Source organism: Centropristis striata, chromosome 9, assembly GCF_030273125.1.
Source record: "Centropristis striata isolate RG_2023a ecotype Rhode Island chromosome 9, C.striata_1.0, whole genome shotgun sequence".
Lineage (NCBI taxonomy): Eukaryota > Metazoa > Chordata > Actinopteri > Perciformes > Serranidae > Centropristis > Centropristis striata.
This window is the reverse complement of record NC_081525.1, coordinates 32,685,985-32,697,973: the sequence shown is the minus strand read 5'-3', so window position 1 is coordinate 32,697,973 and position 11,989 is coordinate 32,685,985. Positions and strand designations below refer to the sequence as shown.

At 41.4% G+C, this 11,989-nt stretch overlaps 1 protein-coding gene across 2 annotated transcripts; it reads left to right on the top strand.

The window, feature by feature from the left end:
• Positions 1 to 2,943: 2,943 nt before the first annotated feature.
• tab3 (TGF-beta activated kinase 1 (MAP3K7) binding protein 3) lies at positions 2,944 to 11,989 on the top strand. 2 transcript variants are annotated; one of them, XM_059340879.1, is made up of 7 exons: positions 2,944 to 3,121; positions 3,830 to 4,001; positions 4,953 to 6,207; positions 7,051 to 7,211; positions 8,117 to 8,210; positions 10,065 to 10,145; positions 11,106 to 11,989. In XM_059340879.1, the coding sequence occupies exons 2-7, from the start codon at positions 3,900 to 3,902 to the stop codon at positions 11,249 to 11,251; spliced, it is 1,839 nt and encodes a 612-aa protein (XP_059196862.1). In that variant the 5' UTR covers positions 2,944 to 3,121; positions 3,830 to 3,899; the 3' UTR covers positions 11,252 to 11,989. The 2 variants fall into 2 exon arrangements, with proteins under 2 accessions (XP_059196862.1, XP_059196863.1); XM_059340880.1 differs by lacking the exon at positions 2,944 to 3,121 and adding an exon at positions 3,316 to 3,476.

Sequence of the window (11,989 nt, the reverse complement as noted above, 5' to 3'; positions counted from 1 at the left end):
GACTTGCTCAGCAGGTCAAAACTGTGCTGGTGGATGGACACACCAGTGCCAGCTGTCCACACCTCTACTCAAACAGTCTCAGTCCGCAGTAAAAAACAGACCACGTTACAAAAAGGAGCTCAGCAAAGTTTATTCTGTGAACAATGACTCGCCCTCCACTTTTATCACCCTGCACAAATGACCAATAAATTATATTCATCTAACCACCATGACACAAACATCAAAATATCATCTCTCACTCAGTTGCTCATTGAGGCGCTACAGCGGGGAGACTCAACTTGCTTTCCCCTGGGGACACTTTTGCAAATTGACAGTATGTCTGTTAATTAAGAAACAATAATATTTATCAAATATATACATGTATATTTATCAGCCCCGTGCAGCCAGTCACTGCAGCCTCGTTTCTTATACAACTTGAATCCAAAAAGCTGGGATGTTTTGTGAAACGTGAATAAAACAGAATGCCATAACTTGCAAATCTTTTGTGACATATATTGAAAATTGTACACAGTATATTTTATATATTCAAACTGATAAACTTTTGCTTTTTGTAAATATATACTTCGAATTTCTTAATTTAAACAAGCTACATCTGTAAACAATCTCTATTTTGATGCTGTATATGTACTCCAGTATTTTATCAACATTCAAAGTACAAAAAAAGCTGTATTTGGCCCACAAGTTATAAAGGGAATATCACTACTGCCTTCTTCCCACAAAAACATCTCATCAAAACTATTTCTCATTAATGTCCAACATATAGTTTTCAGGCATTCAATCAGATCAATCATGCTTTACTTTATTTTATTGCCAGATTCAGGACTCTCTGTTTCGTCCTTGCTTCCATGTGCTAACCAGACTAGACTATGACCAGACCCCAAACTGTGATTGATGAACTCTCCCACCTTATATGATGCCATGTCATAATGCCCCAGCTGTGCCTGCTGAATGCTTAGCTGTTAGAAGGAGAAAAAGCAATCCCAACAGGTGCCACCTGTAGACAGCACAGAGCACACTCTTGCCAAGCTGCTATAAAGGCACACAATGAGTCTTTTTACTTGAGAGATGATACCCGTTTTTGCTAAAGCAAATTGTAGTAAACGTACAAAAATATTACAAAAACGGATCGACGTTTGGCATATAATTGAGGATGTGGTTCTCAAATGGTCTAATCCCCTGTGTCCTTTCCCTTTGCAGTATTCACAGACCTAATGTCAGCCCTCTCAGCTAACAGCCGTTGGCATAAGCGTGGCATAACTCTGCATCACTGGCTTGTTGACAAGCTCACCACAGACAGACTGTTAACAATCCCTTTACAACACCAACCAACGCATTATCCGTGATTACTATATAATTGTGCACCACTCAACACTCGGTCACATGCTCAGACTTTTTACTGTTTTTGCCTTAGTCTGCAGGAATCACAAGATAAGATGCATGTGTTTTGCATCCTCAACTGTTAAATCAATTAAATGATAATGTACATGTTCCTTTAGAGGAACATGCATGCATTGTTTCCTGTTATTGTAGCAGAAGTGTGAGTGCTTTTGCAGAAGTCATGGGTCTTTCACTGCCCCCTGGTGTAAACACGTGGACAATTGCACCGAATGACACAAATACTGTCTTTGCTGTTATTGTATTTAATAATCTTTACTGTTGGTCCATTTGCCAACAACCAAAACCTCTTGACAATATAATGTTTTGTACTTTGCCTCTGTGTTGTTTAAATTGAGCTGTTAATAGATAAAGTAGACTGAACAACTGAATTTTTTTTTATTTGAGATAAATAGATACTGAGCGTCACAATTACTTATTGTATCATATAAAGCTTGTTTTTTTCTGTAAATTTTTACACATATTTTCAGTGTGACCCTCAGTTCATGTTAGCGTGGCAGAACCAATTACCAAGTCATGCAAAATGAATTTAGATCAGGTGACTGATCTCTTCTCATGCAGGCTGTAGACTCACACAAGCATGTTAAATATGACATATGATATTATGGACCTTTCTTTAGGATTAATAAACTCAGAGCTGAGCTCATCCTCATCCATCCAACAACAAAGTGTAGAATATAGAAAATTTAGAGCTGATGCTTTTTAGCTGTGGGAAAAACAAAAAAAATTAAATCGCTAAGAAAATGTGGGTAAATAAAGGGAAATCAAAATAAATTTAATGAATTCTTGTGTGTCTCAATCTTACTGGTTACTCTTTAATCCCTACTTTCAGTGTTTAACATGTTATGTGCAGTGTTTAAAATTTAACTAAGCACATTAACTGTTCAGATATTTATTACATCTTGGTTTTTCTGTTAACTTCCTTTTTTAAAAACTGTTTTCTTGCAATTCGACTGTTTCCACATTATATCTAGCTTTTTTACATTTTTATTTCATCTTTGCTGTTTTACTGGCTTTTAAAAGTTTACTTTTTATTATTATTATTACTATAGGCCTATTTACTCAGTTTAAGTATTTTTTATGTCTACCCTGATGTGCATTTGTATTTTAGATGTATATTTGTATTGTATTGTTGTTGTTTTTCTACCGCAAGCACGCACTATGATAAATGAGCCATGATAATACATTATTGAATTTTGAATATCTTGCTTTTTCTTTTTTTAGTTCTTCACAGTTTACTTGCTTTCATTGATTTTTAATTGTTATTTTTTTTTATTATTACCTTATTTATTATATATTGTATTTTTTTGTATTATCCCCTTTGCTGCTAATTATCTTTTATCGTTTATCTTATTTTTGCAATATCGTCTGCTATTGTTTATTGGTAGGGTACTGGTTTAGGCGAAATAAATGCAAGTGCTCTAGTGTATTAAATCACCCTGTATTTATAGGGATTACGCATTTTTAGGAGACATCTATGCACGACACGCGGACATGCGCGTCGATCCGCCGATTTGAACAACTTCCTGGTCCGGGAAAACCTGACAGTATCGCGATAGACAGCCTGTGCAGCTCCGCGGCAGCGGCCTGACGCTGGAATGCGAAACTATAAGTTATTTAGTCAAAACAAATCATTGACAAACCTCTGCGTACCATTTCAGAAGTATCGCAGCTCTCGCCGGGACTCCGCTATGGTCCGGGACTTGAGGGAGACTCTCAACATATGGTAAGTTTTATGAAAGCCGTATGTGGCTAACGCTAAGTGACTGTAGCATGGGGAGCTAGCTAATCCATCAACACCAGGCTTGTGACAGCAGCTGACCAGCCAGCAGGACCAGGCTAAGGATAGCATTAGCACAGTTAGCTGGCAAGCAGTTGACGAATTGAGTTAATCTTGTTTTAAGAGGTGACTTGTTTAGGGGATTGTGTTGCTTATTTAGTTGCGGGTGACATAGGACAACCTCCCCCAGACTGGTGGTGTTGTTTCCTGTCGCAGCCACACGCTACACCGGTGTGGTGGCTTGTTTGAGTGATGTACGGAGGCTAACAGATGCTGAGAGCTAGCCTGCTAGCTAGCAATGGTATGTCGTCGTTGCTTGGTGCAACAGTCTGGCTAAACAAACAACAACAGAGTGACATGCAGCTTGCTAGCACTCGTGTGCTAATGTGAATGAATACCACTAACGCTGGCTTGTTTCCTCAGTGTTTGTGTGTTATATTCATGCTATTCCACCTGTAAGAAATATGTTTGTAAACAGTGTTGAAATGACCCACAAAGATTATTTAATTGATGCGTCCGCTGTAATTACTGCTGACACATTGGGTGTGTGTAGCAGACATTTGGCAGGCCGACAGTACTAACAGGATTATTGCAAGCATTCCCATTGCATTTGAGTTTTGTGTTCAGTTTTGTCTGTCATCTCTGGATCTTCAGGGGATGAGACGAGCTCGGATATTTCAGCGTTTGCAGCTCTGGGCTCGTTGACTCTCTGGGTTGGCTAAGGATGGCGCAGGGAGGCTCTCAACTTGACTACCACATCCTGCAGGACCTCAAGCAGCGGTTCCCAGAAATCCCAGAGGGGGTAGTGTCACAGTGCCTTCTGCAGGTACACACACACACACACACACACACACACACACACATACACTTCCACCTACTTGCACCTGCATATGCTCAAACAAGAACGTGGAGGATGTTGGGGAATGTTGTTTTGTTTAAGGATATTTTGCTATGTTTGCACTACCCGATTATCCACCTTTAGTATTAACTCGTATGCCGTATCTTTAAAATATCTACAGTGTCCTTTGACCCTCACTTTGAATAAAGAACCCCCCCTAAAAACCCTTTAAACTGGGGTAAAGGAATAGAAAAAAGAGGGATTGCTCTCCCAGGATGTAGTGAAAGGAAGAAGCAACTTGACTGCCTCCTTTCAAAAAAAGCCCAAAGCAGGTGACCTTACCTACCACAATGTGTCAGCCCACTTGTTAAAGCCGTTAAACAAAAACCATCGGGCCAACAAAAAAAATGAGGAATGAATGAAAATGAAAGTAAAGAAGATCTGCTCTAAAGACCTGCGTGGTGGTATTTCACGCCTACAGAATCTGCAGAATCTTTGAATCATCCACTACTTGAGGTTCAAGGCAGTCTTTTAATCCACTCTCATTCTCCCACTTGTACTTTTTCATATTTTGCCTGTAGCTAAAGAAACGCCATTAAAAAGGTTTTAAAAAAAAAAAGGCCTAACTCACTGACTGTCAGTCACCTTTGTGTGCGTGGGGGTAAGGGAGGGGCGGAGCAAACAAGGTTGTGGACTGATCTTGCAACAGGACAAACTAGACAGGCCTGGTGGAGAGAGTCCAGAGAGGGAGCAGGCCTCTAACCAGCACCTACACTTTAGAAACAACTCCATAAAACTGCAACCGATAACTAATACTAATATTTATCCATAACTTTGCAGAAAAACAAGCCCAAAGTTGTTTATAATAAGTGTACTTGGCTGCTGTTCTTATCACTGATCAAACTGCATTACTGACACTGTTCTCTGTTGCTGTCTCAGAACAACAATAACCTGGATCTTTGCTGCCACCTGCTGGCTCAGGAGAGTAACAGATACCTGTATGGAGAGTTCCATCACAGCCCAGAGGAGGGGCGGCTGAGTCGAAACCACATGCTGCATATAAGCCTATACCCGGGTTCAGAGGCAAGCAAGGCAAATGGGGGAGCAGCAGGAGCAGGGCGCTCCCTTGTGCACAGCACCAGTGACAGTCACATCGAACCCCAGCGGCCCAGCTACCCCGAGCCGCTGTCAGCCCCTGCCACCATGGCCCCCTCCCCAGGTTACAATCCTTTCTTTATGAACGATCAGAGCCGCTCGGCTAGCACTCCCACACCTCCACCCACAATGCAGGGCATGTCGCCCACATACGCCCCTGTCCCACGTTACACTATGAACCCTATAACAGTCACACTTTCACAAAATATACCCAATGTTCCACAGGCTCTACAGATCCCCCCCGGGCACTATGCTAACAGCACCAACACAACCCTTTATATTCGACCCTCACCCTCCCAGAGCCCACAGCCAGCGCCCTGGTCCTCCTCAGGGGCGCCTGTATATCAGCATCAGCAGTCCCCTTACAGTACTCCCACATACGGCTCGCCTTACAGCTCCCCGCAGCATCAGGTTCAGCCCCAACCACAGCCCCAGCCGCAACCCCAGCACCAGCAATATGTCTTCCTCCCTATTAGCTCGCCAACCGTTCCCAGCATGCCCTACCATCACCAGCAACCACCCCAGCAACAGCCTGCTGTTTATAGGCCGTACCACACAAAAAGCTCCCTCAAGAACCAGATAGAGATTACCCTGGAGGGTCCACGACCTCGCAGCAACTCACCAGTTCACACGGCTCACCCCCAGGGAGCGCTTTACATGGCCACCAGCCCTTCGCCCAGCTCCCCTTCGAGGGGCATCACTATGAGTGGACCTTCAGGCCCGGCATCTTTCCACCCTGGGATGTACCTGCAGCATCAGGGCCCTGCAAGGCCACGGCCTGCCTCCTCGCCTCAGCCGGGCCAGTCAGCGTACACTTTCAAAATCAAAGTGTCCCCAGGAGGGCAGGCTCAGAGACCGCTCAGCTCACCACCTGTGGCCGAAGCAGAATCTCTTCTCAACATAGTAGATCAAGGGGAGCACAACGCTGCCCCTGCACCCATCCTGCCCATATCCGCTCTGCCAGGGAATATCATCAGTCAGTTTCAGCATATGCCCCGACGTTCAAGCTCAGGCTCTGATGACTATGCCTACACACAAGGTAGGGGATTCTTGTCTTTCTTTCTTTTTATTGCTCTGCTTTACCTTCTGTCTCAAGTGTTTTCCAGCTTGAGTTGAAAATTGATGTGTGTTTGGGGCTGTGCTGTCTAAAACAGAGAACAAAAATGTTCAGCCTGAGAATAGCTGACTTCATCTTAGAAGACTTCCTACTGTTGTTCATAAAACTGCTGTTGAGTTTATAGCTGCATATCATCTTAAAATCTGATGACTTTTTTTGTGCATTGCTGGTTAAGACATCTCTGTCTCTGCATGTATCTATATCGTCATGAATAAGATGAGAGAGAAAAAACATTTGCTGATTTTATTTAAAGGATTACACGGTGAACCGAAGTCGTTAATTTTCATATTCGTATATATTCATACATATATATGCAAATATTCAAGATATCACACTGATTTTGCCAGTGTGAAAATCAAAACCTCTTCTTCAGTTACTGTGTCTTTGAGCTTTCCTTTAGAGATCAACTGATTAATTGGTTTGGCTAATGAATCATCACAGATAGGACTTTCTCAAACTTTTACTGTCAGCGGGACTTGGCTTTGATAGCTTGCTGTTTTTTAACTATTTTTTTGTTTTCTTGTGCTACATGGTGTTAAACTGGTGTTGGTCAGACTTCTTTGAAAGCCGAAATACTGCGAGCTGGTCTATAATTCACAATTTGTCTGTGTTGCTGTCTTTCCATTTTTTTGTGAGATGTGTTGGTCAGTGTTGGGCTTTTATATTTGCATGTAGTAGAAAAAGAACACTCAAGTGAGAGAGGTTTTATACAACATTTTATTTTTTGAATTTCAAGTATTTTGTGCATGTTATGCTTCCCTCCAGCTCTCCTGCTCCACCAGCGCGCCAGGATGGAGCGTTTAATGAAGGAGCTGCTGATGGAGAAGCAGAAACTAGAACACCTGAAGTCCGACGTCAACAACATGGAATATGACGCCCTTCAAAGACGCTTTCGACGAGTCAACTCCTCAAGTCTCATACCCAGAGTAAGAGATCTGGACATAAACATTTTCTCTTCTTTACTATTCTGTCACCACACATCTTATGTTTTTCACATTCTCACAAAAAAGATGATTTAAAAGTTCAGAATTAACGGTTCAGAATGCAGCTACAGATGGATGACAAATTTAAGGAAAAACAAACTTGAAGTGTCTTAGTATGTAGTCGTGCCACCACGAGCCTCGAGAACAGTAGTCTTTTCAGCAGTCTTTGCAAATCTGTGCAATTTAATTAAGGGCTGAAGATCATTTCTCTGCAAGATATTTTTCTCATTTATATATACAATGTTCATTTTTAGAGGTATTCTCATTGAGATCAGGTGAGATCTCATAGCCAGATATACCAAAAGAAAATAAAGCCTCATAGGCAATCACAGACATCATGAAGTGGTTTTGAATAAAAGTTTGTTTTATATAATTTAGTCTTGTGAAGATGGTGGTGAAGAGTATTGCCCATGTTCTCTAATATCTTCTGTAGGTGTTCAACTGGTTTGAGATCTGGTGACTGTAAAGACCGTAGCATTTTATTTGTCTCATTCATACTCACCAAACCATTCAGTGAAACCTGGTGCACGGAAGCCTTTGAAATGTTTCTCCACCCTTTTATTTAGGTTTTTCCTTGAATTAGCAGCCCTTTTCTGCACATTTCTACTGACTGTCTGGGTTTGAAACTGGCTTTGGATCTAGTCTTGTGTGTTCAAAAGGTAGAAAATAAATCAAATTGTTCTTGAAAACAATCAAACTAAACAGCCAGAACACAGCAATAATATGACACATTTCTCTGTAGTATCATACAAAGTGATGTGTAAAAGAAGTTCTTACCAGTCAGAAGAAGTTTGGGGAATACTTGGGTGTTTATTTTTGTCTAATCTAACTGGGTTGTGTGTTTGCAGCCTGAAGAGATGACCCGATTGCGGAGTCTGAACAGACAGCTTCAGATTGATATCGACTGTACCCTGAAGGAGACGGATCTACTGCATTCTAGAGGTATACATACACACACACGCCACACATAAATGCACATTTCTACACATAAACCTTTGAAGTGTGTCTCTGATTTATTTGAAAGCATTGATCTTGAAAGGGCCAAGCCCAGAAGCAGACAGAGTTGGGTCCAAAGTGATGGATGAGGCTCCATCATGCTGCATACAGATGCAGCGTTCTAAAATGACCGGCTGGTCCGTGACAGGACCCGGGACGATCCAAGCTTGACCCCCACTGGGCCCGTACACAGTGTTTAGCTAGTACGTGATCCTCGTTGATAACGTTATTGATAACGGCATTGCCTCAACATGCTTTTAATCAGTGTGTGAAAATGAGTTGTCATGGTTTATATTTTTACCAGAGAAGGTTGTTTTTGGAAAATGAAACCAGTGACCAATTCACTAGCTGTCTGGACAGCGCCGCTGAATATTCCTGCACAATTTGTGTCGTATTCTGCCACTTTGTTTCACTCATGTCATAGCTGGCCTTCTCTGTGCCACTCCTTAATAAAACTGCAAATGGTGAGGCATCTGGGCAGAACTTGTTGTGTATACAATGTCTCTTTCTGAGTCTTTGAACGCTGACTGCTGACTGCCACTCTCACACTCAAAAAAAGCTGCTGCAAAATAATTGCATTTTCTGGTCAGCCTCAGTTTTTTTTATTAATCAATTTAGTCCTTATTGCTTTTATACAGCCACACTTAAAACAGAAACATGACATCTAAACTTAAAACAGCAAAGAGGAGGTAACTGTTTTAACTTAGAAATAACCTAATTTAATCCCTTTTTTCTAGCGATATCTCATAAAATCCCTGTATTCTGCGTTTGGAAATTTGTTCCAAAGTAAACCGTTTGCAATAACCAGATCCTGTAAAACACAATAAATTTTGCATTACCCAGCACAACAGGGAAGTCATGTGACAAATATTAAATTAAACATGGACTGAACTGTGGGCTGATTACACAGAGGATAAGAGAGGTAAAAAGGTTGTTACATTGTCAAAAGTTCAATATTTAAAGCATGTGGAGCCCTTTTCTATATACAATATTGATAACACTGGGTATTTGGAAAAATGTGTGTGTATTTATGTAGATGGATTGATGCCATTATACTGCTCAAAACACATTTTTCTCAGAATTCAACTTACTTCAAGCCACAATTGTGCTGTTTTCATGGAAATGCAGGTCTTATCTATTGCAGTGAGTAAAGTGAGATGGGCAAAAAAACACCCTGAAACTGCTTGGGGTTCAGAGGGTTAATAGTGCTTGAGTCGGCTTGTTTATTGTAGCATTGGTGCTTGCTCATGCGGCCGTTCACACCAACTTAAGCACTACGTTAACAAAACACAAGCGTCGGTTGGGGAGTGTTGCTTCAGGTGCCTGTGAGATGATTAAATACAATCAGCATGGTCAGTTTGAGTAATGGATCATGAATTTTAAGGCTTTTTGGATGCCTAAACACTGCAAGGTGCTTTAGAGGATTTTACACCTTTGAGAAGTTATTTCAGCAACAGTTATTTTATCAAACTTCTGAAGTAAACAGGATTATGTTTTTCATGTTAAAAATGAGTCAAACAGTGTGCATGAACTTGCATGTATTTGATTGACCGAGTGTTGTGTATCCAGATGATGTTTCATTACATGGCTGCAGAAATTGAGCAATATTCAACTTATTTGCCCGTTGACCATGCTTTTTTTTTTTTTCTTTTGGAGTCCTCTGTGTTGCAATGAAAGGAGAGGCTATTATTGTAGGTCAGTCAAGAGGCTCAAAGAGAACAGCTGGAAACTTATCAGACTAATTAGACATCTGTTTAGCTTCAAACCAATCTCCCAATTTTTTCTTTTTTTCCTCCACAGGGAAGTTTGATCCAAAAAAAATGGGCTTTTATGACAACATTCAACCCGGTCCAGTTGTGCCGCCCAAACCCGGGAAGAAGGGTGAGAATTTTCAAGTGCACTTTTTATAACATACAAGTGACATTTTCAAAAGGACGTGTAAAGAAGAGAAGAAAAATATATGTTCTACATGTATAACCATTAATACATATAGTGTTTAGTATAGAGTATTTAGTATAGAGTTTAATACTCACATACAGTAATTTTGCTTATTTGGCTTCCAGCACATTGAAGATATAAAACACTTTTATTTGAAGACCAAGACCAAATAACTTAACTGACATTTGGTCTGTGTTTATCTCCACAAATGCGTTGGCATAGAAACTAGATGAGAAACCTTTTTGTTTAGTGAACGATCCTGTCTGTCAACATTGATACTGAATGGCTGAATGCATGTTTCACAGTGTGAGTGGCAGCCATTGTTAAATTCAGCCTTGAGATGATAACGCATAAAGGGACAGTTTGGATGTTTTGAAATTGGGTTGTATTCAGTGCTTATCTGTCAGTAATTTCACCTTGCAGAACACGGGAGTTGCTGGTCTTCCACTCCCTCAAAACATTCGTTACTTTTTGTTATTGAGTGACTTTGTTGAATCCAAACTGACCCCTTAAATATTCCGAAGTCACATGGTATCTGACACCCTCACTGATCAAGGCAGCGGTAGAGCAGCAACTCCTGTGTTCTGCAAGATAAAAATAACTCTTTCTAAATGGAGTCTTTTAGCTTTGAGAATAGCTTCAGTTCCTGCTGTGTAAACTCTCAAGGCAAGGTAAAGCAATGTTTACCTTAATAAAATACTTAGCTTCTGTGCCGATGCTTCTGCCTGCTTCTCCAAACTGTGGGTGTGTAGACTGCCATCTGTAGGTTATACCCTGACGATGGATATCCTACAACTCCACTTCAATAAATCCAATCTATTCCTTTAAATTGTTGCGTTATGCACTTTACCATATAAACAAACAGCCTTTTTTTCATGTAGTGCTTTTCTCTGTTCTTATTAGAAGGGGAGCAGGGCTCCAAGCCAGTGCCGGGGCCCCAGAGGGACGAGGACTTTGAAGGCGCCCAGTGGAACTGTGAAAGCTGCACCTTCCTCAACCATCCTGCACTCAATCGCTGTGAACAGTGCGAGATGCCGCGCTACACCTGAGCTTAGTTCTGCGCTGTATTGCCCACCCCTGCCCTATTCCCTGCCAATCCTTGGATAGTATAAGCCCCACCCCTCCAAAATCTGCAGAATCTGTCTCAAGGTCTTCCCCTGTCAATCAATATACAAGCCCCTCGTACCTGCTGAGGAAGAGCCACTATCCCTCTCTGCCCACTCGTCCTCTTCCCGTTTCCTACTCCTGTGCACTTTGACCCTTTTATTCCATTGGAGGATGATGATTCTTATTCAGGACAGTTGAAGACTCTTTTCATGGCAGATGTATGAAAGAGGGACGACACACTGCGACTCTGGCAGTGGTTGGGTCGGGGCTTGGGGAAGGTTCAAATGATGAAGGATTGAGGAGGAGGAGGAACTACGGTTTACCTAGAGAACATTCCACGCAGAAAGAGTGACTGCCCTGTTTACACAACTGCGCCCATTCCTGAACTCAACATGGAGGCACTTCCACTTTAATCTAGGACCTGTAACCTGCTCTCTGACAGTGGAACAATGAAAGCAATGGTATATACACTCTGACTAATGCGAAATGTAGACTGTACACTGTATCTGGCTCTGTATTAGAGCTCATTTCACTGAAAGAAGAACACTAAAGACATTTGCATACGAGTATATTCCTGGTACTTTTATGCATATAAGCCACCCTGTATTATGTCTTCAGAAGATGTTGATTTCCTGTGCAAATGCCTCAACTTGCTGTACTCAATAAAGGAGCTGATTCTA

Coding starts and splice junctions, on each gene's coding strand:
- tab3 (XM_059340879.1), top strand. CDS start 3,900: ATGGCGCAGGGAGGCTCTCAACTTGACTACCACATCCTGCAGGACCTC. Junction 6,208..7,050: donor TGACTATGCCTACACACAAG/GTAGGGGATTCT, acceptor GCTTCCCTCCAG/CTCTCCTGCTCCACCAGCGC. Junction 8,211..10,064: donor GGATCTACTGCATTCTAGAG/GTATACATACAC, acceptor TTTCCTCCACAG/GGAAGTTTGATCCAAAAAAA.